The sequence below is a fragment of the Catharus ustulatus genome, chromosome 5, assembly GCF_009819885.2.
Source record: "Catharus ustulatus isolate bCatUst1 chromosome 5, bCatUst1.pri.v2, whole genome shotgun sequence".
NCBI lineage: Eukaryota > Metazoa > Chordata > Aves > Passeriformes > Turdidae > Catharus > Catharus ustulatus.
Genome location: NC_046225.1, coordinates 62,832,711 through 62,858,817, shown reverse-complemented (window position 1 = coordinate 62,858,817; position 26,107 = coordinate 62,832,711). Strand labels below are relative to the sequence as shown.

Below are 26,107 nucleotides of genomic sequence, written 5' to 3'. Positions count from 1 at the left end.
TGCGCAATTGATGTGGTGCTGATGAGTTAGTTAATACAGCAGCTTAAACAACATAAAGTGCCCTCCTGATGCTCTTTCTTATATTATGTGATCAAGCTTATGACAAAGGACCATAGGCTGCATTGTCCATGAAAACTTACTCTGTGTAACTCTTAGCAGGGATAAGGTGCTGAGAAATTCATGTAGTCTTGTAGAATTATCCCAGTGTCAGCTGAAGGCAATTCACTGTTATGAATTCTCATCCTTCCTATTACTTTGTAGGCTCACACCATTAAAATCCTGTCTTAAAATTTCATCCTTCTTCTATAGTAAGGTGAAAAGGTTAATTCCCAAGGGACTAATCCTGTGAGGTGCTGGGCTGTCTCAGCTCCCACTGACTTCAAAGCTAAATATTTGCTTCACATGAAAGCCTCTTTAATTCCCCATTACTGTAAGGTATACTTGTATACAACAGTGGGAGCAGTTGTCATTATAAATCAGACAGTTTATCAGGGGAGCTATTCTCCAGGGCAGAGCAGATTCTAACACACCACGACATACTTTATTTGTTAGCCTTAGTTCCACAGGAATTTTATTCAGGCAGACACCTCAAGGCATGCATCTTTTCAAAGTGTTTAGGCAGGAAGCGAAATTCAAATTAGATACACTTACGATGCAAATGCATTATTATTTAGCTCAAAACGACTGAGGCTCCGGGGTTGTAAATCCTGCCATAAAGAGATCTTTCAATTACCTTCTGTTCAGTGAATCAGAGAAGAGGAACCCTTTCCCTGGCTTTTTCATGCAGAACAAATTTGACTCCCAAACAAATATCAATCACCATAATACTCTATATTTTGGCCTCTATTGAGATCTAACTCCAAGCTGTTTTATATGGGGTTTTCTTTTAAGACGGTGTCAAACCAAAACCTTGTATCTTTAGTGTGACTGAATCTGAATCCAGTCTTTAAAGGCTCCTCCCTTTGTAAGCTCAGCAAAACTCCAGATTTTGTGAAACCTGGAGCCAGATCTAGATCTGATTTAGGAATTTTTTCTTTCCTTTGAAATTTTGTTTCTTCCGCAGCTCTTCCCTGTCCTTCACTCCAAACTTCCAAACCACAGATAAAATATATTACTGCTTTCCCTCTAATGTTTCCACAGTGTGACTTTTTCTGATGGCTCAAATTTCCCTTCATGTCCTCCCTTGATGTTTGACTTTCCGAATGCTCAGTTGATTCTCCTTTCCTGTCCCCATGTGGCACCACCTGCCTGTTTAAAACATGGCTGTTACAGTCTTCACCTTGCACGGAATCCTTTTGTTAGCTTCTCTCATTCCACTGCACCACATTCACACCTTATTTCCCTCAGAATACCTTAAACTTTTCCTTTTCCTTGTCTTACTGGTTTTTTTATTATATTGATCGATCACACCCTTCTGCTCCCCAGCAGCCGAATTTCACCTTTCCATCCTTGAGTTTTGTAGCACAAAACATTGGAAAGTTTTACATTTGCCTCTACTTTGATCTTCTGAGGAGGTAAAAGAGCAAACAAGCACAACATCAATTTTCATACCTCTTTAAAAAGTTTGTGAACACCTGTGTCCAGAGACAGTAGCTTGGCTTGGAGTGTTCATTTGCAGTCAGCATAAAGCTTCAATCAGTACAGCTCTTGGCATGTATATCCACTCGTTAGATTGTCTGTGGAAAATTCACCTTTCTCTTTGTACAGTGCTAATTGTAGAAGTGGAGGTTTAAAGCTTCTGTATGACACAAACTAAATGAAGGAAACAATTCCTCAGATACACAAAGCTGTCCCAATAAAACTTTACAAAAAACCTGTTTCTCTGATGTGGAGAATCTGCAGGCTCAAGTTTTAAGTTGCTTATATTTGGAAAAAAAAAATAATCCTTAGATCCATATTTAAATATCATTTGAGGACATATTTATAACAAAACATACATTCCAGGAACAGTTTTTTGCAAATATATATGATATATATGTTAGAACAACATTCAAGTATGTCTTCCTAGCAAAACCTGCTAGCGAAGCTTATATTCATCAAACAAAATATTTGTTTCATTCATCAAGTTCAATATTTGGTGATATTCTAACTGTACACACATATTTTCTCACAGAATAAATGTTACAGTTTTCAGTGTATTTTAAATGAGGTCATGCTTTCCCAAAATAATAATAACTGCAGTGCTAGTGAAAAATGGCAAACAAATGTCTTCAGAGACTGCAGCTTCCTATGGGTTTCATCTAGAGATTTTTACTTTACAGGGACAACTGTAGAAGGTCCAGTTCCTGTGTACAGGGGAGAGAGGCTGCGACAGCAGGTCAGGGCTCCATTGTCCACCCTGAGCAGCAGGAGCTGCTGCTTCACCTCAGGCCACTCACCTGAGCTCTTTGTAACCCAGTTTGCCCATCCATGAGGGGGCCTTAATCTTTCCTAGCCACTCCACAGGCAAGTGATGAAGTTTACTTTGCTAATGTTCATTAAGTCCTTTGAAATATTTGACTCGAAAGCAAAGCTTTTTTCCTATGGTGTTGTTTTTTCTCATAGAACTGCTACCACATTTATAGTCATGGTACCAGCTCTCCAACACCACAAATAAAACTGAGTCCTAATGAGAAGAGTGGCTTCCATGTTGTAACTTTAAAAATTTTCTGTTTCCTCTTGTCCTGTCAGGTGATGATTTCTGTGATTTTGGTGAGGGGGTGGTGGGCAGGGATTGCTGTGATTTTTCCAGACTAAAGCCACAAAGGCTCAAAAGCAAATAATAAACCTTTCTCTCATCCAAAAGGGGAAAAAAAGTTTGGACTGTGTATATTTTCCAATTATTTTTAAATTAGCCTTCGTGAGCATGTATAGCAAGTAAATGCAACTACAGTGCCACAGCTTCAAAGATAATATCGCTGCTTCTTGAGTTTTTGCAGGCCTGCTTAGGTCTTTATCTGTGATCCCACTATCTAAACAAAAGCTTAGCTTTCTTTTTCTGTCCTTATCTTGTTCGTCAGTTGATTGTTTGCTAAAGTATCTCAGTGAACAAGACACAAATGAAAATGACTGTTCGTGTATAATTTGTTTGGATCAGATTAAATTGGAAAGAAGGTAAAAGTGAAGAGAGAAAGTAGAATGCACTTACAAATGAGTAGTGGAGGTCAAAATGAATTACCAAACATCGTGCTTGAAGCTTTCTCTACCTTGTCTGACTTTTCTGTGCACTTTGTGGAAAAGAGTAGCTATAACAGCATGTCCAAAGGAAATTCTTCAGATCATGTGAATTTGAAATGTCTCTGTGTTGTAATAAGAAAATATCTTGTGAAGAATAAAATAACATAACACAATTAAATGATAGTCAGGTCCTTTGTCACACTACTGCCTGCTGACAATCCTTCCAGTACCTGCTATTACTTCCTGTTATACTCTACATTTCTCAACTGATTAATTTTAATTGCTGTATCAATGCAAGTCTTTCAAATTGATCTTAAATTTTTTCCAAGAAGACCCAGAAACTTGACTGGGATGCAATTTCGAAGTGAGACTAACCACGTTAAAATTCTCTGGTTTTGCTCTCTTGTTGTGTGGCAATAAAACCTGTTTGTGAGAGTTCAACTGGTTTTTTCAGAAGCAGCACTCTTACGACTTCATTTCGAGTAGATAAGATAATCACAGGATGCCTGGGGAATTAAAATCCTTGCAAGACATTATGACTTGCCAAAGGCACAGCAGGCCAACAGCGTCAGGGCCAGGATTCCAGAGATCTGTCCTGCTTCAGCAGAATCTGCAGCTGCTGTATATGCATCTTTCCCCTTCTCACTCTCTCCTCAGCTCCTCTTTACTTCACTCTCTCATAAAAAACAAATGCTGAGTGGAAAACACAGTTATCTAGTCAATGCCCCTTCACCATCCTATATGCTGGATAATTTTATAGTGGCACCCTTCTTCCATTCCCTCCGGCCTATTTCTTAATTATGACAGACTTGCTGATTTAAAACCAAAACCCAAGCCACATCACCCCTATGTAACGTTGCACTCTTGTGTAGCATCTTTCAATGGTACATTTTTTAAAATGTATGATTTATTATTTTTTCTGGATTTGACACTTTCAGTTTCCAGATGTTGATTCTTGTTAAGTATTTGTCTGAAAGATTAAAATATCTCAACTAAATTTATTATTTTGAATGGTCTTAAACTTCTTTTAGATGAATTAAATAATTAGGATTTTTAGTCATTCACACATCTTTACAGCTGTTTTGTGTACTTCTAACTTGCCAGTATTTTCCTTTGGCAAAACAAGTATCCAAACTTAGTAAAATATTCTCCTTCTGCAGCAGTTTCAGAAGGAAACCATGGACCATTTTCAGAAAACCATGTACAGTTGCAATATTTTCCCTGTGTCTGCCTAGTCCTCTGCTGACACATCTAGAGATTTTCCAGCCATACCATATTCAGTTCATTATTTACCACGATGACAAAAAGTAGATAACCTGTACATGCCTCTGTCCACACAGATTTGCTGGTCTCCCACTGCCACAAGTTACTGATACTGCTTGCAGATTTGACCACCCCATTTAACTGAATCCTCCACTGAGTTCCTTCCCTGCCATGCCTAACCTCACAGCTCCCTATGTCATCCTAATTCTTTCCTTGCCTGGGCCTTCACTGAACCCCACAACCGCCACAGATCATTTTTCTTCCCTGCTGTGATCATGTCCAACAAGATGTGATCAGCGCTATCTGTCAGAAAATCATTTACATCAGCGACAGCCCAAACGAGCAGCCCTGGCCATCATTTGTGTGTGTCCCCAAAGTCTTACTCTCTAGAAAGGAAAAGGTCAGTGGGAAGTTAACAGAAGACAAAAGGAAAGAAAAACATGTAGTAGTGTTCTTTCAACAAGCTACTTCATCTTCATTTATATAAATGAAATTTTTTAATATTAAAAATATGCATATACTTTTTTAAATTTGCAGGACTGTCATGTTTCCTTTTTTTGCCCATCTCATGGAGAGAGTCTCAGGCTTATTTAGTCTGACATGTACTTTGTGGTTCTCAGTTGACAAAAAGCCATAAAGCATTACTTATGCATTGACAATTTATACAATATCAGAACAGGAGTCCCCATGCTCGCAGGGTGATGAAATCACAAGTAATATTAAATAGCCTTCAGTGCAAAAATTGCCACCCTAAACACTCTGAAAGGACCTACTCAGACATTTCCAAGACCCTGATCATCACTTTAGTACTTCAATACCTACCACAGGGCTCCTTTCAGTAATTGAACTCCCTCTTTTTGAACCTTAAGAGTCAGTGGCTCTCTCCTTAACACTTCCAGGAGGAAAACTACAGAGTATATCCTTTTCCAAAATAATATGGGTCAAACTCGAGCATAAATTGGACATTCTCTTCCTTGTTTACTGTGATCCTCATGCAGAAGATTTCAAAATGATGCCAGGTGGGTGACTCCTACAGTGAACACTGCGTGGTGGGAGAGTGTATTAATGGAGAATAGTTTATTGTGCTGCAGCAGAGGACCAGTGAGTGACACCCTAGATTGCCTTGGTGGAAATCGACAGAAGGCTTCTTCTGACAGAAGGTTTGTGTCACTGTGTAAACAGGAATGTCTGGAGCTATGCTGGAAAAGTGAAGAGCTTATTAGTGGGAGAACATTACACACGGATGCCAGCCAGGGGGAATCAAGTTTTGCCAATACAATTCTTCACACAGCCCAGGCTATGGCCCTTTCATGATGGTCTGACTTTCTCAGTGGTGTTTTTGTTGATCTGATTTATGTCCCACAGCCTGGCAGCACTGAGCTCAGCCCCAGCCCCAGCCCCAGCTCCAGCTCCAGCTCCAGCTCCAGCTCCAGCCCCAGCCCCAGCTCCAGCTCCAGCCCCAGCCCCAGTCCCAGTCCCAGTCCCAGTCCCAGTCCCAGTCCCAGTCCCAGTCCCAACCCCTATCCCAGCTCCAGCCCCAGCCCCAGCCCCAGCTCCAGTCCCAGTCCCAGTCCCAGTCCCAGCCCCAGTCCCAACCCCTATCCCAGCTCCAGCTCCATCCCAGTCCCAGCCCCAGTCCCAGTCCCAGTCCCAGCCCCTATCCCAGTCCCAGCCCCTATCCCAGTCCCAGTCCGAGTCCCAGTCCCAGTCCCAGTCCCAGTCCCAGTCCCAGTCCCAGTCCCAGTCCCAGCCCCTATCCCAGTCCCAGTCCCAGTCCCAGTCCCAGCCCCAGTCCCAGCCTCTATCCCAGCTCCAGCCCCAGCCCCGGGAATCTGGAGAACCGGAGCTCCAAAACGGCAAAGCTTCCTCTGACCCCAAAACCGATCATTATTCACTTGAAAGGCAGGCTTGCACAAACAAATATTTTGTGTAGCTGTTATGATTATTGTCAGTATCTGTCCCCATTGTTCAGGCGCAGGAATTCCTTTGGTCTCATAAATACTGAGCCCGGCCCTCCCCTCCCCTCTTTAACTGTCAGATAATTACACAGTTGGCTTTAGAGTTTAACTTGTCAAAGGAGTTTCATTACTTTGTTCCTTTTGGGCAGCTTCCACTATTGTGCTTTCTGAACACTAAACAGAACCTATATTAACTGTCAGTTAATTACACACCGTTTTTCTTCAGTATTTACCAGTCAAAGGGGCAGGTAGGCTGCAATCCTATCATCTCAATCACTGTCTCTGCTCACAAAAGAATCAATAAAGATGAGTCACTTAGTGTCACCCAGTGTCTGATACTCAAAGCCACCCATTCCTAATTGCCTTTAGAGATGGATGATAATACAAACTTTGAAGTGATAATCAGCCTAATGAGTGGCCTTGCTGAGAGGGTAGATCATGTGTCAGAACAGTTTGCAGATGCTTACAGGCAAACAAAGCCAGCTTTCCTTTTAGACCTGAGAGGACCATGGCAAGTCTGGTACCCAGAGCCGCGCACAATGGCAGAGACTGGAGCGCAGCAGGAGCTGCAGCCTGCTGATCACAACTGACTCCATCCATCTTGCTCCTTGCCTTTAATCAGCACGGTCAGAACGAGCCCTCCACATCCCTGCGTGTTTGTGCTGGCTCTTTAGGCAATAACTGTGTAAAAGATAAATTCTCTGATTCTGAGTCATTGGATTTAAATAATAGCGATTGGACTTGATAGGTAATGGCCGGGAATCCCGGCTAAAACTACTGAGTAAATGTAATTAAATACAATCGGGTGCAGTCAGCCAGGCAGAGCCAGAGACCATAAAAGGCTCATTCAGACAGCAATGAAAACAAACAACGTCAGCAACAAAAACAAAACCAGTGTTTGGTTTGCTAATAAGAGCATGATTTGAGGCCTGATCTATACTCAATTTTTGCACCCAACAATTTGACCGAATCAATAATTTGTAAAAAGCCAGCAACAAGAAAATAAACAAACAAAAAGACAAATTAAAATGCCATAATCCGTTAATCTGGATGCAGTTATGTTATCATAAAAACATTTTCGCTTTAAAATAGTTAAGCTGTCATAAATTTAGTCAAGTGTGAAGAAATAGTCTATAACCATGTTTGTGCTAAATATGAGTGTCTCAATGTAAAAGGGTTGCTTTGATTTGACAATCCTTTACTAATTTAGCTAAATTTTGACAGGAGCGGAACATGGACATTGCTTCAAAATCGCCTCACAAAGACTGGGAATCTGCATGATTAGAGCAATTTGACTTCTATGTATAAATGAAATATATGTGAAATCATATGTATGAATGGTTTAGCATGCTTAACAATTCGGATGTACCAATCTAATATTACTTTGGGGGCAAATCTGTGGTCACTTTCTTGGTGAAAGGTGGTGAAAAAGCTGAACAAGTGGGTTCAGAATTTATACTGTTTCAATTAGAAGCTGTCAAGTTTTAATATTTTGTAGCCAACTATCTCATTTGTAAAACCTGTCATGCAAATAAGGAAGTGATGCAATAAAGCAAATGAGAAACAGAAATATTCATAAATGTAAACCTATCCTTTGAAACTAGGAATAAGATTATTGCTGCCATCTCAAAAACTACAGAATGAGGCCTCTTTCAGATTAAACCAATCATGTTTTCGTATTTTCACTAGCTTTTTATCTGCCTGGCTGCCATTCTTCAAGTCAGTGAGAAAAGTGCAATCTTTCAGATCTGAAAGAACAGAAAAAATAGCCTTTTATTTTGTGTAGTTTGTGTATGAATATAACAGATGTGCCTGTAGAAAGGCTTTGGAGTTTTCTGATTTGAAGTTTTGTTTCAAGACAGCATTCTCCAGTAGGTGATGTCTGCTAATACTTGCTGCATGCTGACATGAAAACCTATGCCTTCAAGCTCTCTGCTATAACTAATATCAGCAATTAGCCCTACCTAACACTATTTGAAACTGAATGCACTAGAAGAAGTTAGCTATTTTTTTTGCTATGGATTATGAGAAAGAAAATATTTCTGAATAGTAAGAAAATACTGAATTAGTGTGCTTTAGAGGCATGTGTCCATCAGCACTCATAAGTTGCCTGTGATCACACAGGTTATCTAAGGTTCCTAATTCACAAAGCTGGAACACACATGACTGTCTGCCAGCCCCCTGCTCTCGCTCTTGTGGCAGTCGAGCAAGCTCAGCTCTGCTCAGCTCCCTCTCTGGCAGCTGTGAGTAATACAGGAGTTTTCCAGGCATTGAAGCTGTGGGCTTGTTCCCTGCAGACCTACAGCCTCTTCATCTCTGCTCACAAAGCACTCCAGAAAACCAGACTTCTCTAACAGTGCTATGTCAGAACTTTTGGGAAGTGATTTTGAGCTGTGGAGGAGCCTCATGTTTCTTCTTACCTGGTGAATCAGCTGGGAAAGTCCACTCTGCCTCACTAAAGAAATATTCTTCTCCAGGGAAAATTCTAATCCACAGTTACATTTCTCCTACATGAAATATTCCTTTAAAATTCTCTTAACTTAGATATTTATAGTTCATATGAATCAAGTTAATTGCTAAACATGTTTTTTAAAATCACTATATGCATATGCCTGCATAGGCATAGGTATATGCATTGGAATATAAGTACACCATAAATGTTTTCATAGTAATTTAGCTCTACACAAATGCATTCACAACATGGAAGTCTTAAAATACCCTTTAAAGAACAAAATATTGCTGTCATTACATATCTTATCACTTGCCATCACACTCAAAATCTCCATTTGAGCTCTAAAGTGTGTTGGATGAAGGGAAAACTTACCTGTCTTCAGACCTATAGAACTGAAGCTGATAATTTGTGATTAGTTAATGGAAATGTGTTGACAAATGAATTACAGTTGCAAATTTAAGCATGTATTTTGCAAGCAATTATGAAATGGAAAGGAAAGGAGACAATGAATTGAATAAATGGGTTTGGTGATGCATGATGGCTGATACCCACTCAAGCAATCTCGATTCAAAGTTTGGATTATAGGCAGAGATGTTAAAATTCACATGACATGATATACTCCGAGGTGTATCTAAATTTTCTTTTCTAACTTTTCATTTAAAACTTTCCTAACTTTTAGAAAAGTTTCTAAATTTCTTTTAAAACAAAACAAATGGGACTTTTAATGCATCTTTGAAATCCACACATTTGATACTAACCTTAGAATATTAACTTAGTGGTATTTGTTATCTCATATTTGTATTATAGCATCTCACAGTCATAAAGGGGGTTTTGATGCTCAGCTCCATTTGGTAACTGTTACCAATTACTTGTTAACAACCAAATAATCCATGTCTGAAAGATTTCCCTAGAGACAAAGCCCCAAGAAAAAGAACTGTAGCCAAGATTTTCAGAATTTTCTGTGTGTGTGTGAGAGAGCTAAATTTGAGAACCTTAAAGGTATTTGGTTATCAGACGATTTTTAACTTCACATGTTCTAAAAATATCTTAAATTAGGTACCTGGAAACAAGGGCAGCCATAATCAGGTAAATCTTTAAATCCCACAGGTATGGTTTCCATCTCAGCTCACATCACCCTTGCATGGGGTCACTGCTGGGAAAGGGAGTCCTAACCTCCCCGTCGCCTCTGGTTATGCACTCTCTGCATTAAATGTGCTGGCACTCGTGCTGGTGAGCGAGCCAATCTGATGGAAACATAAACCTACAGAAAATGCAAGGCGATCTGCTTGGCTGGGCAGCCACACAAGTGGTAGTGACAGCACAGGGGCACAGGCTGCCAGGGCTGGCCACAGGCAGCACGGGTCTGTCAGCATTGCCCTGGGAGAGGATGAAACTGCATCCCTGGCTGCTTCTCCTACCCTGTAAGCAACCTGCTGATGCTTTGCCAATGAGCAGCCAAGGAAATGGAAACAGCACAATAAATATTGACCTTTAATAAAATAGGTACTTTAACTGCCTGTTAGAGTGAGGAGAAAAGTAAAAAAAGAAACTATGTTCTTGCTTTAATATTTTGGTTTGCATATTGAAATTTAAAGTGATTATGAATTTAAACTAGCGTCTCCAAGCTCTTTTTCAAACAACTAGCTCCAAGTATTTCACAGACACCTGCGAAATTCCATAAATCTTTCCATGAGGCAGCAAAACATACCAGGAGCCAGTCACCTGTTAGTGGAAGGCAAGTACATCTTGAGGAAAATGAAGCAGGGGTAGTAAAATCTAGCCCCTCTATAAATAATGGAAACCACAAGAAGAAATTAAGGTAGTTAAACAGCTACTGGAGGTGAAATTTAGCCAAGACATGACGGTACAATCCTTGTCCCAGTCTCAATCCTGTTAAAAAGTGCCATGAAACTGGTAATGACAAAAAGGAATGGGAGACTTCTTTGTCTCATCTGAGATGTATTTCTGGAGTAAAAAGCTTGCTTTTAAAATGGTTTGCTTTGTATTTATTCCCTCTGAGCCAGTGTAAACTTTACCCATTATTTTAATTGGACCAGATTCTTAGTGTGTTACCGAATAAATTACCAAACCCACTTCCTACTTTTCTTGGAAATGTCTCCATACCCCATATTCATTCAGTTCAGCTCTTCCCTGAGCTGCAACTCAGTCCAATCTTACAAACTACTAGGAAAGGAAAGAACTGGAACTCTGGAACTCTGCAACACATTTTGAACGTTGTTATTTAACACATGCTGTATGGTAGCAGAATTTCGATCAGCTCTATGGCAAAAGTCACGCACAGAAAACCAAATGCGGCTTTTGCAAAGTATTTTCTTATTTTTTAAAACATCCCACTATATGATCACTGTTATGCTAAAATGCAGCCTGATTCAGCACTGGGCTGTATTGCCTTCCCTCCCATTGACTTCAAAATGAATAAGCTCAGCCTGGGTATTTGAGAATTCATTGCTGTGAAGACATATTCTGGCAGGTCAACACAAGCATTATTCATAGCCTTCAATTCAGTCTGTCATCTGAAATGAAAGAGAGCCTTTCTTTAAAAAAGCTAAAACCCATCTTTAATTTGTTATCCTAGTAACTGTATCAAAAACTGTTATAAAACAAATATTAAAAATGAGAGCAAACTGAAGAGCAATTGAAACACAGTAAAATAGATGTGGAAGTGCTGCAGAGCCACCAAATCCTTGCTCCAGCTATTGCAGACAACCAGTTTATATAACCCTTTTCATGAATATATCAAGATCTCTCTTAAAAACAGCTAGTTTAATTTCTTCATTTACTGCTATTGTACAGTTATTTGTAGTTCTTCCAGTTTGAGTTACAGATTCATGGATTATATGCCAGAGTGGACCACTGTGATCATCAAATTTGACCACCATAATCTGCAGGATTGTCCTGAATTCATTTAGGAAGCCAGTGATTTTGTAACCAGGAGTTTATTAGGGAAAGGGCACAAGAGCCATGGTATCAGTGTTGACTGATGGGATTAATCAGCTCATGTTAACACACTGATTATCATACAGTAAAGGGAAATGTTTCAAAAGAATACTCCAGTCTGAAACATAAAGCAAAATCATTTGGACTTCCAGAGAGGTCATGGTTGAAATATCACAAAACTCTCTTTACTCAAAGCAGATGTTTATTAAGATTAATTTAGTGTGAAAAATGAACCAGAATGCATATAAAAGACAATGCCTCCTCAATTATGTAATAGGACACCTCCTCATTATATTGTGTTCACTGAAGATTATGGTATTTTCCTGGGGGATGTATAACTACAGTTTGCCAAAGTCCCTCTCTCTCATTTTAGATTAAATATCAGACTGCAGAACATGAAGCCAAGTGAACAGAAACAAGAGAATTCAAATAAACATAATTCAAATGAAAAAGAAAAGGCCTCTTAAGCATGTTTTCTGAGTAAATGTGTTCAAAATAGAAAGTTATAATTATGCCAGGATACAAATACAGAGAAAAATCACCAGAATTTAATAGAAGCAAAAATACCTCTTTTCTACATTTGTACATGTATTGAAATGAAATGCAATCTGTAAGTGTAAATATTCAGGGAACTTTTCAGAGAACTGAAACAACGTCTCTTTCTTGCCACCTTTTCTCTTTTTTTCCTGTCTCTTTCTGTGAGCTCCCTCCAGTGTTCTCAAGGAAGTATTGAATCATGTCATTTTGGTGTATTACTTTTTTTATCACAGGAATCATCATGATAAGAAAGATTATATTAATCTAATCTCCAAAGATGCTCAGTCTGCCCTAAAAGTCTGATCTAAACCAGGTTGTGAAAACAGGCACTGGAAGAATAAGATGCCCCACCACAGATGTCTCTTAGAATGAACAGCACATGCGCCCAAAAGGGCTGCTGGCTATAGAGGCGACTAGAGAATGAGCTGAGACTGTGTACCAGCTCTGAGATTATTTAGATTTAAGGAGTATCAATTTTTTCCTTCTTTTCCTCTGGAGACTAACAAGAAAGATTTCTGCTCTAAACTGCAGGTTCATCAGTTGGAAAAGACAAAATGACCAGGAAAACCAGGTCACTGACTCTCAGTCATCAACATGAAAATACCAGGGTTGGCTCTAAGACCCTGTCAGGTAAGGTACATTCCATATTGCAATAATAATGCCTTTGTACAAGTCTAAGCTGAAGAGGGATATGGTTACAATTTGGCAGAGACAAACCAGGGCACTGAATCCAGTACACTGTGGACATGCCAGTCTGCTTGGAGCCAGCTCAAGGATCTCTATACAAAGCTGTTATGCAGGCTACAAACCTGCCAAAAGCACTCTGACACCTATTTACATCTAGTTGACTCCTGCTTCTACCAAGATAAACAAAAATAGAGTCAAACACTTTATTTCTATGTCTCTTCCACTGGCCTTGTGGAGTTACTAAACAAATGAGAATAAAATTATTCTCTGTAAGGCTACTCTGCCTGCTTTATTTCTGCTGGTTTGTGTTTTAGTGTTTCTTCTCTGACAGAATAAACCAGTCTGAGCTGGGGCTGTGGCAGCACCTTCCTACCCTTTCTTCCACTATTTGTTCCTATTCCTTCCTTCGTATCCACAGTAGTGCTTTGGGAAACCGAACCATGAAAAGGGTCAAGGAGCTTAGTTGTAATAAAACCAGGCAAATATTGGGAGAACATACAGAAGCTTAAAGTCATAAGTAATAGAACTAAAGATAACTTAATTTTGTGTACTGCAACATTGATTAATTTGGTGTCTTTAATGGTGTTTTAGTTACTGTAAAGGCAACTGTGACAAGCCACTCTCCTGCTAATCTGCATGGCATCCAGCAGATAGTGAAACATTGACTAACCTCAGAAATGTCCAAGTGGAGCTGTGGAATTACTCCAGTCCTTTGTGGGTTTGGCAAAGACCTTGTAGGATTTCTAGTGACGTATGCTGGGCCTGACTCAAATCCCAGCAATGGAAATTTCTTTCATTTGGCTTATTGTTATTTCTGACCCTGTAAATGTGGGAAGCACTCAGGCATTAAGAAAGACATTGTTTCCCTGACATATCAGTCGGTCACTGCTGTTTACATCAAGTGAAACAGAATTAAAATACCAATTTTATTTTTCTTCTTTTACTTTCAAAGCACATAAAATAACATCAATTTAATGCCTGTCCAACCATCACGTGGGATGGTTTATTATGTACACAGCAGGATTTGAGTTTCTTATGAGAAAATTGAAAAAATGGCCTAGATTTCATAACTCCCTTTCTCCTATCATTGTCTGCAAATAACTTCAGAAAAGCTCTTTCCATTTTCTCCCTTCTTCTCCTTTACAGTAATTCTTTAAATAGGTTATTTCTACATTTTAGTTTTTCTACCCTTTTTGCTTTTTTGTTTTACCCTTTTCTTTTGTAAGGGGCCATTCTACCATCACTTTTGCATGTTGTTAACATGGAATCAATGGAAGATCACTCTCCTGCCAATTGAACTGGCTCCTAGCAGTCAATATTTGTGTCCACAGACAATACAAGTTGCAGTTCATATCCAATCTTTCCACAAAACTTTATTTCAATGAAGTGACCATACTTCCCTTGTACAGGTTGTACCATCTTCTACTTTTAAACACTAAAGATTTCTTTGCACATTCACAATGTTGTACCGACTTTAAGTGTAACCCAGTAAATATGCATGCTATTGGCTTAAAAGTTCAAACTGTCATCAAATTGAGTTTCTCTCTTTTTGATTTTTCTTACAAATGTGCACTGCGAGCAAACTGCCTTCATCTTGATATTCTCTTCAGTTTGCAACACTGCCATCATATAAAGAAAGTTACTGGGTTGTTTATGCCAGAAAAAATAAAAATGTATAAAATGGACCACATGTAGATTTTGCCAAATTAGGACCTTTGTAACATTGGGAGGAAGCTCAGGAGCTTTATTCCTTTTGTTTGTTTTTCACACCAAAAGAAATTACAATTTGAGGAGTTACCTGTCTCTGAGACAACCCCAGCAGCCCCTCTTTACCAGGCACGTGGATTGATAATCACAGGGAAACATGAACAACTTTTCACGGGCAGATTTTCCTAGAACTGCCTTTTAAGCAGGTAAGTATATCAAGACCTGATGATCAGCTTGCTGTCCTCTCACTGCACACAGAACTGTTGTAGTTTCCAATGTCCTAATTTCTTCCAGACATGCTCCTGCTGGGGCTCAGCAGAGTGCTCTGTGCATGTGGTCTCACCAATTTACCTGCATTGCTTGTAGTGGGACTGCAATGCTTTGTGCGTGTTTTCAGAATTTTACACCAACCTTAAAATCTTAAATATCAAGGTGAATGTTTTTAGCAATTACAGGAAGCTCCAGCATGTACTTTTGAAAGCTATCTGCTCCAAAGCAAGCTCTAAGCTTTTAAAAGAAGGTGGCTGTGGAAGTGCAAACGACTACTGAGGAGATGCAGTTACTGTACACAGGAAGCTCGGATCAAGTTCAAATGAAAGCTCTGGGCACCAGTTCCTAGCAACTGATTTTAAAGCAGTTGTAATCTTCAAAGCTATCTATCTCTACAGCAGAGGCCCTGGGTATTATATACCTAATGAGTTAGACCATTTGAGTAACCTTCTTTCACATTAAAAAGGTACTTTAACTTTTCCTTTTGCCAGATTAACTGTTCAGTTTATTTCTGACAGATGAGATCAGCTATATGGAATTTTAATACGCTGTTTCTTCTAAAATGTGTCTCTGTTTATTTCCTTGGGCTGGAATGGCAGTTTTAAGACTGTTGAGGTTCAAAATTGGTTGTGTAATATTACTGTTTCAGGGTGTTTTCAGTAACTATTGGTCACATAGTATGAAGCACAAAATAAATAAGGAAAAGTAGAAATAAAGACATGATCTTGCTTCCAAAGAATTTCCAGCTAAGGTCCCAATCTAGTAAAAGAGTTATGTGCTTAATTGTGTGTGCCTTGTGAGGTTCCACTGACCTCAGTGAGAGTATTCAAAGTAGTTTAACATATGTATAAATCTTTGCAAAAAATAGGAGATAAACTATAGTATGTCTGTTTAAACTAACTCTGCTTTAATGAACTGTTGATTCCTTTTTTGGTCAAAATAGGTATAGAGTATTCCAGTTATTTTAAAGAATCTAAATCTCATTAGAAATTAATCAAACTATTACTTGACACTGTGGGGTTTTTTTTTCTAATAACAGGAAAAGTCCGTAGATTCTTATCTAATGGCCACTTAAATAAGAATACTTTTAGGAAGTGTAAATCTTTGCTTCATTAAATATTGGAACAAACCATATAGCTGAACGTGCCCAAACCAGAGGTTAATGCTATCACTTACACTTTTAGGAGCATACTACCATGGCCCAAGATGTGCCCTACTTATTTCTACTGACAAAAACTAACCTGTGCAAGTGCCTGTGAAAGAAAGTGTATGTGGAATGAGTTATTAGTTATGATAAGGATGGCAGAACCACAGCACATGAAAATTACCTTAACAGGTAGCATTCATGAACATGTCTCAGAAGTGTCTTTAAGGAGGTTAAGACTGAGGATGTCATCATGATCAAGTCAATCCTGAAAGTTTATTAAATGTGACTGCTCAAGCTTTGGTAATGCAAGGAAAAGAAAATCTGTCAAGATTAGGAAACATACCTGAAAGGATCTGATTTACTATGCGTGTGTTTCACATAGCTTTATGAAACACATCCTTTGCTCAAGTATCATTACACTGAATTTCCTAATCTTGAAAGAGAAAGCATTTGACTCAGGGTTCAATCAAGTACTGCTGGCATTCCTGGAATGCCAACTTTAATCTCCTTCACTGTCCACTTATTTAATACCTTAAATATATTCTCATGGTAAATCCAGCACCTAGGACAGAGACTTAAAACAGTTTATTCCTTTAATTAGAAATATGTATCCGTACCACAATAAAAACACGATTTAAAATTGAACAATAATAACGAAGTATGAATGAATGCTAATTACAATATAATTATGGAGGAACCACTAATATACAGCTAAGGCTGAATTGATGGGAATCTAACTGAAAGCAGAGCAGTAATCAACATAAGAAAGCCTGATACCCTGAAGTAGATAGGAAAAATAGTTCTGGTTGATTAAGTTTCAGCGCTGGGGTGAGGTAGGATTTTGAAACTGTGTTCTCTAGCGACTGTGATAGGGAATTAATGTGCTTCTAGGCAGTGAAAGGAGTTAAAAACTACATGGTGTCTGCTGGATCCCAGAACATTGGATGGCACATATGTACGAATAAGCATATTTACATAAACACCACCACTAGTTATTTGGTCAAAAGCTTTCCCCTCTGTGCCACCCAACCTCACGTAGCTAGGCCACTGCACAGAACATGATAATAAAGTTGACTGGATAACAAAGGTTATTTCACAAAGTTCGTTGTGGAATCAGATTATAAACATTGTGACCCATCTTGCAGGTACTGATGTGACAGTGTCCCAGGGCAGGATGGCAGCAGATCGGGGCACAGGAGAGGAAACCATGGCTGCACGCTCCAGGTGTAACAAGGCTGCTCCGCCTACACAGGGATATGTGGACATGGGGTACACAGATACACAGGGTATTCTGTGTTGGATATGTGGACATGGGACATACAACATAGATACACAGGATATTCCGTGTTGGAAGGATCCACAAGGATCACCGGGTCCAACTCCTGGTCCTGCACAGGACACCCCCAAGAGTCACTGTGTGCCCGAGAGCAGGTTCCAAACTCTTCTTGAACTCTGCCAGGCTTCGCACTGTGACTGCTTTCCTGGGGATCCTGTGCCAATATCCAGCCACTCTGTGGGTGGAGAACCTTTTCCAAATATCCAACCCAAACCTCCCCTGACAGACACAGCGTCAGGCCATTCCCTCGGGTCCTGTCCTCGTCTCCACGGAGCAGAGATCAGCACCTGATCACACGTGATGGCATTTCCTAGAGGAGTTTCACCCCACTGCAGCTCCGGTTAATATGTGTTAATCAACTCTAATTAACCTGCCTTGCGCCAGCACCGCTTGGTGACACCTGGCAGGACGCCGTTACACCATACACGTTCTATTTTCCGTACAGCGTTTAGTCAGCGCTGCCCACACGTGCGGGCTGTGCCGGGACACGGCTGCAGGCCCATCCCAGCCCCTCCCGTCCCTCGCAGGGCGCTGCTATCCCATCACGGCCCGGCCCGGCCCGGCCCGGCCCCTCCCGCAGCCGGAACGCGCCGCGCGGGGCCGCGTTGCGCGGGGAAGGGCGCGCGGCGGCACCGGCGGCCGCCATGGCGGTGGACATCACCCTGCTCTTCAAGGCCAGCGTGAAGACCGTGAAGACCCGCAACAAGGCGCTGGGGGTGGCGACGGCGGGGGACAGCGCCAGGGACGAGCTGCTCAAGCGGGGCACCGCCCGCTCCAAAAGCGACTTCACCAGCAGGGCGCGGGAGGTGGTGAGTGCGGCGCCGGGGGAGGGCGAGGGGCAGCCGGGGCCGCCGGCAGCGGCTCCGCCCGGGCGGGCAGCCCGCCCCTCACCGCCGCCGCGGAGCGTCCGCGCTCCCCGGGGAGAGCGAGCGGGCCCCGGAGCCGCCCGCAGAGAGCCCCGGGGCAGCGCTTTCCCACGCGGGTGTGGGCTGGCAGCTCGGCGTGAGAGCCGCGGCCCGGCGCTGCCGGGGCCCGCTCCGAGCCCGCCTGTCGCCCGCGCTCCCCGCGGCGCGGCTTCTCCCGGGGGCTCCGCGGCCGCTCCTGCCGGGCTGCGGCTGTGTCCGCGCGGATCTGCCGCCCCTCCGGGCCGTGCCTGCGTGCGCACGGCTGTTTCCTCCTGCCGGCTGCCACGTAACAGCGCTGCCATAGCACATGCGTTCGGCAGCATTTGTAGTGCTGCCGCCGGCTTGGCTGCTTCCCCTGTCACACGGTGTGGCCGTGAAGTGCCAGCCCTAGGCGGATTGCATGTACAGTGGTAATCGGAACGTTTTAAGACTTGAAAAGACAAGCAGTCAAAAGTTGAGGAATTACAGAGGTGAAAGCTGATCGGCATTAACAGCAGTCCTCAGTCCAGTCGTTCTGTAAAAACAGTTTTGTTGGATATTGTTTTCCTCCACGCTGAGTCAAAGGCAGGGTTTGAATAACTTATCTTTGATAAAACACTGGACTGTATTTTGAAAAACTAAGAGGAACTCTGAGGAGACAGACTTACAGAGTGTATATGCAAGTTTGGGGCTAAATGAGGAATGCACAGGTGGTTTATGGTAGCAGAGGAAGCACAAGGAAATCTAAGACTTTTAGGTTCCATTCTAGATACTCTTATAGCCACAGGTTTGTTTGTTCCCTCTGATCAACCCTTTTGCCCCAGTATTATCTCTGTCTGCGTTTTGATTCTTCCTTCTCAGTTTCTGTGTTCAAATAATTTACAGTCTCAGACTAGGTTCATGACAACCTCTTCCTCCCTTCTAGTCTTTGCTTCCCTTTACCTTCCTACTTCCTTCTTTGCTTTTGCCTCTTTCTAAGTTTGATTTTTTTTTTTAAAGTTCTGTTCATACTCAAGCCTGTCCTCACCTCCACCTTCTCCTTGCCCTGCTGTAGTCCTGTGCAGTGATAGCATGCTATAGCCATGTCCTTTTTTTTGTGCCCTGGGTTCTTTGGCATCCCCCTGTTCCCAGCTGCTGTTTCCTGATGATCCCAGTTTTCTCTCTGAATTCCTCACCATTTCTGCGTTTCCTCAATGCACTGTCCAGACAACAGAAAGAAGGACAAAGGTGTGGAGAAAAGTGTCTTGTTTAATTTGTAAGAGCATCAGGTGAAGTAAACAGCTAATTTCAGTGGGGATAAGCTGAACCTTCTGAGGGGGACAGTGGTTTAAATTAATGGTACTTATATAAACAATGACTTTGGAGAGGAAGCAAAAGCTGAAATGTGTTGCTGTGTGAACACATGGTGCCTGTTGACAACTGGTCAGTGAGAAGGAGAGAGGTGGACTGGCCTTGCTCCTGTACATTTCTGACAGTGAGCCAAGAGCCCACCAAACCACAGAACATCATTTTGATGTTTGAATAAAACATTGAAACTGCAGCTAGAAGAAAAAGCTTTATAGTAAAACAAACTATAGAAGTTTTAATGAACTACACTGGTCAGAGCCCATATAGGATAATAGTGAATACCCTGAATAAACTACACTTAGTCACCACTTACTTTATGCCTTTCTTGGGTGCAGAACAGAATATTTCTGTTGGAAAGGACCTACAGCCATCATCTACTTCAACTGCCTGACCCCTTCAGGGCTGAGCAGAAGTTAAAACAGGTTATTAAGGGCATTGTCCCAATGCCCCTTGAACACTGACAGGCTTGGGGCACCAACCACCTCTCTGGGAAGCCTCTTCTGGTGTTTGACCACCCACTCATTATAAATTGCTTCCTAATGTCTGGTCTAAGCCTTCCCTAGCACAACCTTGAGCTATTCCCAGTCACCTTGTCCCTAGAGACCAGAGGGACAAGATTGGCACTTCCTTCTTCATGTCCTCTCCTCAGGAGTTGCCCCTCAGCCTCCTTTTCTCCAAACTAGAGAAACCCAAAGTCCTTAGTGTAAGTTCTCCATCTGATATGAAAATATGGAAATAGTGAAATAATAGAGTCTACACAGAGAACTACTCCTTTCAACATTATATTCTGTATGGGTTTGCATAGCATCTTGCAGGTAGAGCTGTGCTGATGCTGCTTGTGCTCCAAGCTCCAGGAGTAGCCGCAAGTTGCTCACAGCTGCAACGCAGCTGGAGCGTGGGACTGAGCAGGTCAGCTGTAGGATCAGAGATCTCTCTAACCCATCCCACTGAGGTTTTGTATCACATAATTAGTGTGTTTGAGCACTTTGCTGAACTGTGTTAAGTGATACAACTGTCATACATTGCATGTTCTCTGTCTCCTTTCTGCCTCTGAGGGACTGTGAGTTTTGCTGTATGATCCAAGAACTGTGGAGACTTTCTTAGGTTTTGACTTGTTTCTGTTCAGTCACTAAGTGATGTTTAAGATGGAAGATTGAAGGTGCTTAGTTTTGGATAAGAAGCTGGCAAAACTGTAACCAGAATCCTACACAGCTTCTGTATTTATGGTAAAGGTTCATTGCACTTGGGAGATAAAGTTATAAATTCCTATTTTACATTCTCAAACTTAACGTGATTTTTTAGGTGGATTGAAGGAGGCACAGAGATGGTAGCATATTAGAGTTTTGAATCGTTATTGTGTGGGGAAGCTGGTTTAGAGATGTGTGCTCTTGGTGTTTTGTGTTAACCACAAGAAAATATTTCAGCATTATGTATTAATTTATATTTTTTTGAAGCTGACTATTTTTTGCTTAGGTATACTGTGTTGCTGCAGTCTCTGGGGAGCTGAAGAATGTTTTTGTACTTGAGACTAAGTTCTTAACACAAGAATGTTACAAGCTCATTTATAATCATGGTAATCTTAGTTGCAGAGGCTAGTGTTGTTGGTGATGTTATTAAACTGTGATAAAACTGTTCCATTCATATAAATCAAAGATGAATGTTATGGCTCTGAGCTGTTGTAAGGATTTTCTTCGCCCTGGCCTTGACCCATCATTGTTTATTTGGTTTGGGGTTTTTTTGGCCTGTCAGCTGCCATTTTACAGCTGTTGGGTTGTCTGATATGTAATGTGACTTATGCTTTTTTATGGTGAATATTTTTGGCACCTTTCAATCTCTTCACCAGCTTCATATTAACTAGGAACGGGTAATAAACTATTGTTAAGGATTGACAGTATCCTGTAGCTACAGGAAAGCTACAATTACAGTGACAGACTTTCTATTACAGTAATTTCACGATTACAAGCCGCCCTGACTATAAGCTGCATCTCCGGGTGTCAGCAACATTTCGTTCTTTGTCCATACACAAGCCGCACCTGATTATAAGCCGCTCTGTCGTTCGCAGCAAGGACCCGTGTGCAACAAAGTTGCCAATTAGTAACAGAACCGCGGGATGGCGAGGTTTACTGCCTCGGCTCGGGCCGTGCGGGCTCGGCCCGCTTGGGGCTGCCGACAGGGCCGGGTGGCCCAGCTCAGCGCTGCCACTCAGTGGGGCTGCTTGGGGCTGGTCGCTGCTGCCGCCAGGCTCGCTCACCCCGGCCTGGCATTGCCCCACAGTGGCAGGCGGGGACGGAGCCCGCTGGCACCCATGGTGGCAAGGGGGTAAGGAGCCCCCCCACTCCCACAGGGGCCAGTGGGGGTGGGAACCCCCCGCTTTACCCCTGGGCGGTGGGGATGGCAGCTCGGAGTCCCTGCCTCCCTCCCCCCCGCCCCCGCGCTGCCGGTACTGAGCCGGCTCCACCCGCCACGCAACAGAGTAACCAATTTGTAACAATCGCATTATCTTGGGTTTTTCTGGCAGGTGCTCGGCTCGGCACCCTGGCTGGCACTTCTGGGGTTGGAAATTTCAGAAAATTTTTCATATATTAGCCGCTCCTGAGTGTAAGCTGCATTTCTGGTGTGGGAGCAAAATTTTAGTCAAAATGGTGCAGCTTATAATTGTGAAATTACTGTACTTGCAATTTATAAAAAACTTAAAATTCGTTGTGTTTATGTTAGTGTTTTTTAGTGAATGAAAACAAAACATTTTCTTTCTCTTAGACTTTACAGTAGTCACATGGCTCTTTCAAATGCAGTATCCAAGGATATGAAAGTTTACATTTCTTCATACATTAGTTGTAACAGTAGTTGTAGCAGTAGTTGTAGCAGTTTGATCCTGGCTAGCTACCAGGTACCCACCAAAGCTGCTCTATCACTGCCCTCTTCATCTGGGTGGGGAAGAGGAAATAGAATGAAGGGCTCATGGGTCAAGGTAAGGACAGGGAGTGATCTCCCAGCAACTGAGTCATGGGCAAGACCAACTTGAATTGGGGAAAATGAGTTTAATTTATTTCCAATCGAATCAGAGGAGGATAATGAGAATTAAACCAAGATCTTACAAACGTTTTTCCCCCACTTCTCCCACCTTCCTAGGCTGAACTTCACTCCCAGTTCTCTACTTCCTTGACACCAGTGGCACAGGGGGACAAGGAGTGGAGGCTGAGATCAGTTCTTCACATGTTGTCTCCGCTGGTCCTTGCTCCTCAAGGGAGGACAGCTCACACTGTTCCCCTGGTCCAGAGGATGATCCCTTCCACATGAGACAGTCCTCTGTAAACTGCTCCAGTGTGGATCCCTTGTGGCGTCCTGCCAGCAAAATTGCTCCAGTGTGGGCTTCTCTCTCCCCAGGTCCTGCCAGGAGACTGTGCCAGCTTCCCATGGGGTCACAACTGCCATGGGCATCCACCTGCTCCACCATGGAGTCTCCATGGGCTGCGGGGGCACAGCTGCCTTGCCATGGTTTGCACCAGGGGCTGCAGGGCACCTGGAACACCTCCTGCCCCTCCTGCACTGACCTTGGTGTCTGCAGGGCTGTTCCTGTCACATATTCCTCTCTCCTGCTGCAGTTGCTGCTGTGCAGTAACACTGTTCCACCCCTTTTCTTAACTCTGTTATCCCAGAGGCACAGCCACTGTTGCTGCTGGGCTCATCCTTGGCCAGTGGCATGTCTGTCCTGGAACCAGCTGGCATTGGCTCTACTGGACATGGGGGAAGATTCTGGCAGCTTCTCACAGAAACCATCCCTGTGGCCCCCCGCTACCAAAACCTCGCCACACAAATCCAATATATTTGTTCCTTGGTATGGTATCAGGTTTGGAATTAAGCTAAATGATTGAAGAATTTTAAAGATTAGAGGAAAAGTATTTAAGCAAAAAAAAACAACAAGAACTTGCTGTAAGAGCTCAGTGACAAATATAAGCCGTTCAGAATCCCAGTTTATGTGGCACTGGTTCACAGCTTTACAATGCCTTAAATATGTTGTTTTGGATGTTTTAAAAGATTGTTGGTATTACAAAGTATTTGGCATTTGAGCTTCTGTTTTAGGACAGTATTGGGAAATCTGACTCTTTAGACCTTCCCTTTTACTTTTTTATGGCAAATATCAGTAATTGGGAATATAGTCTGTCAAATATATTTCTTAGATATTTGAAAATATTGAAGGAACAAGAAATTCTTACGATTGCTGATTGTTCAATATGTGTTAGAGAAATGGAATCAAGGCTGATGCAACCTATAAACAGAAATAAATATAAATTAATAGTCAAACAAAATTTCATGGTGGATTTAATCGCAATCATGAATAAAATCTGTTTTGCTTTGGGAAATTCTCTTTAAGGTTTTGTGGAAAGATAAAAACTGAAGAGTTGGAGCATGAATTATTAAAAAAGGGTGTCAGGCATATCTGAAGAAATATCCTTGAGAATGGAAAATTTGAAAGGTTAAATGCTTCTAAATATTTAAATGCAAAATTTCAGAATGATCAAATGTCCATGTTTGAAGCTGTTGAGCACATAAGGAGGCCAGATTCATGAGACTGCAACATCTGTTATTCATATAAGTTCTGCATATGGATTCTGTAGGATGATTAACTGATTCTTCAAAAAAAAAAGTTGGTACAATAGACCAATATTCACACAAAAAATATGTTCAGCTGCTCTCTGCAAATGTGTAATGAGGAGGAAAAATCCCCACATAAAACTTGTCTCCAAAACTAGTTCCTGTGAAAGCCAGAACAAATAACATTGAATATAAATTTTAAGCAAACCTTTTAATTACAAGGCCACTTGACTTTTGTAGTGCATTGCTTTGGCTACATGTAGGGCAGTGGTGACTTTATAATTTTATTTTATTTTTAAATTTTACATACTGTATATAAAACAGCTTTTCATATGTACCTGAGAAAGTCCAACTTATTTCATTGTTTGGAATGCAGCCTAAGGGATAATTTTAAATAGCTGTGCTATTAGAAGAGATGGTGAGCTGGTATTTTGTCCTTGATGCCAGATTTGAGATATTCCTGCACATTTTTGTACAGATTGGTATTTAGGGCATTCCCCTAGGACAGAAAAATCGTAGGAGTGTTTGTATATGGTATCACAGTTTATTCATTGCCACTGTCACTGCATTAAATAAAGCCTAAAAAAGGCACAGGCAATGCCCAAACAGAAGCTGGTCCCCCAAACTGACTATAGAGGATCACCTTGAATAGCATGATGTAACTGTTGACATAGCATAACTAAAAGGGAGTGTTTTTAAACATATATACTTTCTCATCCTTTTCAGAGTATTCAGGATTGTTGGAAGAGGTACCAAGAATAAAATTCAGCCACTGATACTGTGTAATGTACACAGTGCTACTAGAGAAAGACAAGACCTTCACTGGAAAATTTCTAGGTGTTTACAAATAAAAAGTTTGAAGAATATTAGTAGATGAAATCTAGAGATCTAGATTTCAAACAGAGGATTCCTCATGCTTAATACAATTCTGATATGATGAGAAAAAATTGACTTAAAGACTGGGAGGTCCACAGGCATTTACACTGCCTGCTGGTTTCAGATACATCATAACTTCAGTGATTGGCAGGTTCCAATGTGCTGATGCAGGAAGTAACACTATCCCTGTTCTAAAAGTTAAAGTTATAGAAAAATAAAAATGCCAAATATGAAATGTTTTATTATTATGATGCTGGTTCTGAGTCAAGTTCAGGTTGCTGACTCCAGAATAAATCAGGTTATATATGAGCATTTCAAAAGACTGGGAAATAACCAAAATAATGAAATATTCGGTTTGCTGTATTAACTTTTATGGGATGGGACATGTATTTTCCAGGTCTAAAACAGAACTGAAAGTGTCTTAATCCTTAAAACTTCCACATCCCAAGAGTGGGAGCATTGTGGGCAAACACAGGCAGAGCACCAAAGACTACATGGTCCATGTAGTGACCTGCTTCTGTTGCAGTTGAATAGCTGATACAGTGCTGTGAGGGAAATGGTCAGAAATGGTTATAGTTCTGTGTTTTAAAGGTTTTGGTTTTATACTCCAACTAAAAAATTATAACCTGATTTAATACGGTTATTTAATACAATATTTTGACTCTCCTGATTACATAAGAATAACTCCCATGAGAGAATATTTGAATGCAGGGCAAATATATACTGTTTGTGGTGTAGCCAAATTAGAGTCTTTATTAGAAATGAATGACTGTGCCAAATTTTGAACAGTGAGTGATATTTCAGTTCACTTAACTTTTAATGAGAGATAAGTTCTATTAAATTGGGTCCATTGCTGAAGTCATTAGGATTAATTTCTACTTCTCCCATGAACAGTTATGAACAGTCACTCTTTGCCCCAAAGTTCACCAATGAAGT

General features: G+C 41.4%; 1 protein-coding gene across 2 annotated transcripts in view; it reads left to right on the top strand.

Moving 5' to 3' along the window:
* The first annotated feature begins 18,077 nt into the window (after positions 1–18,077).
* STX18 (syntaxin 18) overlaps positions 18,078–26,107 on the top strand; it is a 61,839-nt gene continuing 53,809 nt past the window's right edge. The window contains exon 1 of one of the 2 annotated variants that reach the window (XM_033061145.2): positions 18,078–18,280. In XM_033061145.2, the coding sequence (XP_032917036.1) occupies positions 18,116–18,280 (165 nt within the window). In that variant the 5' untranslated portion in view covers positions 18,078–18,115. The remainder of the gene's footprint in view (positions 18,281–26,107) is intronic. The other variant, XM_033061147.2, reaches the window with a different exon arrangement.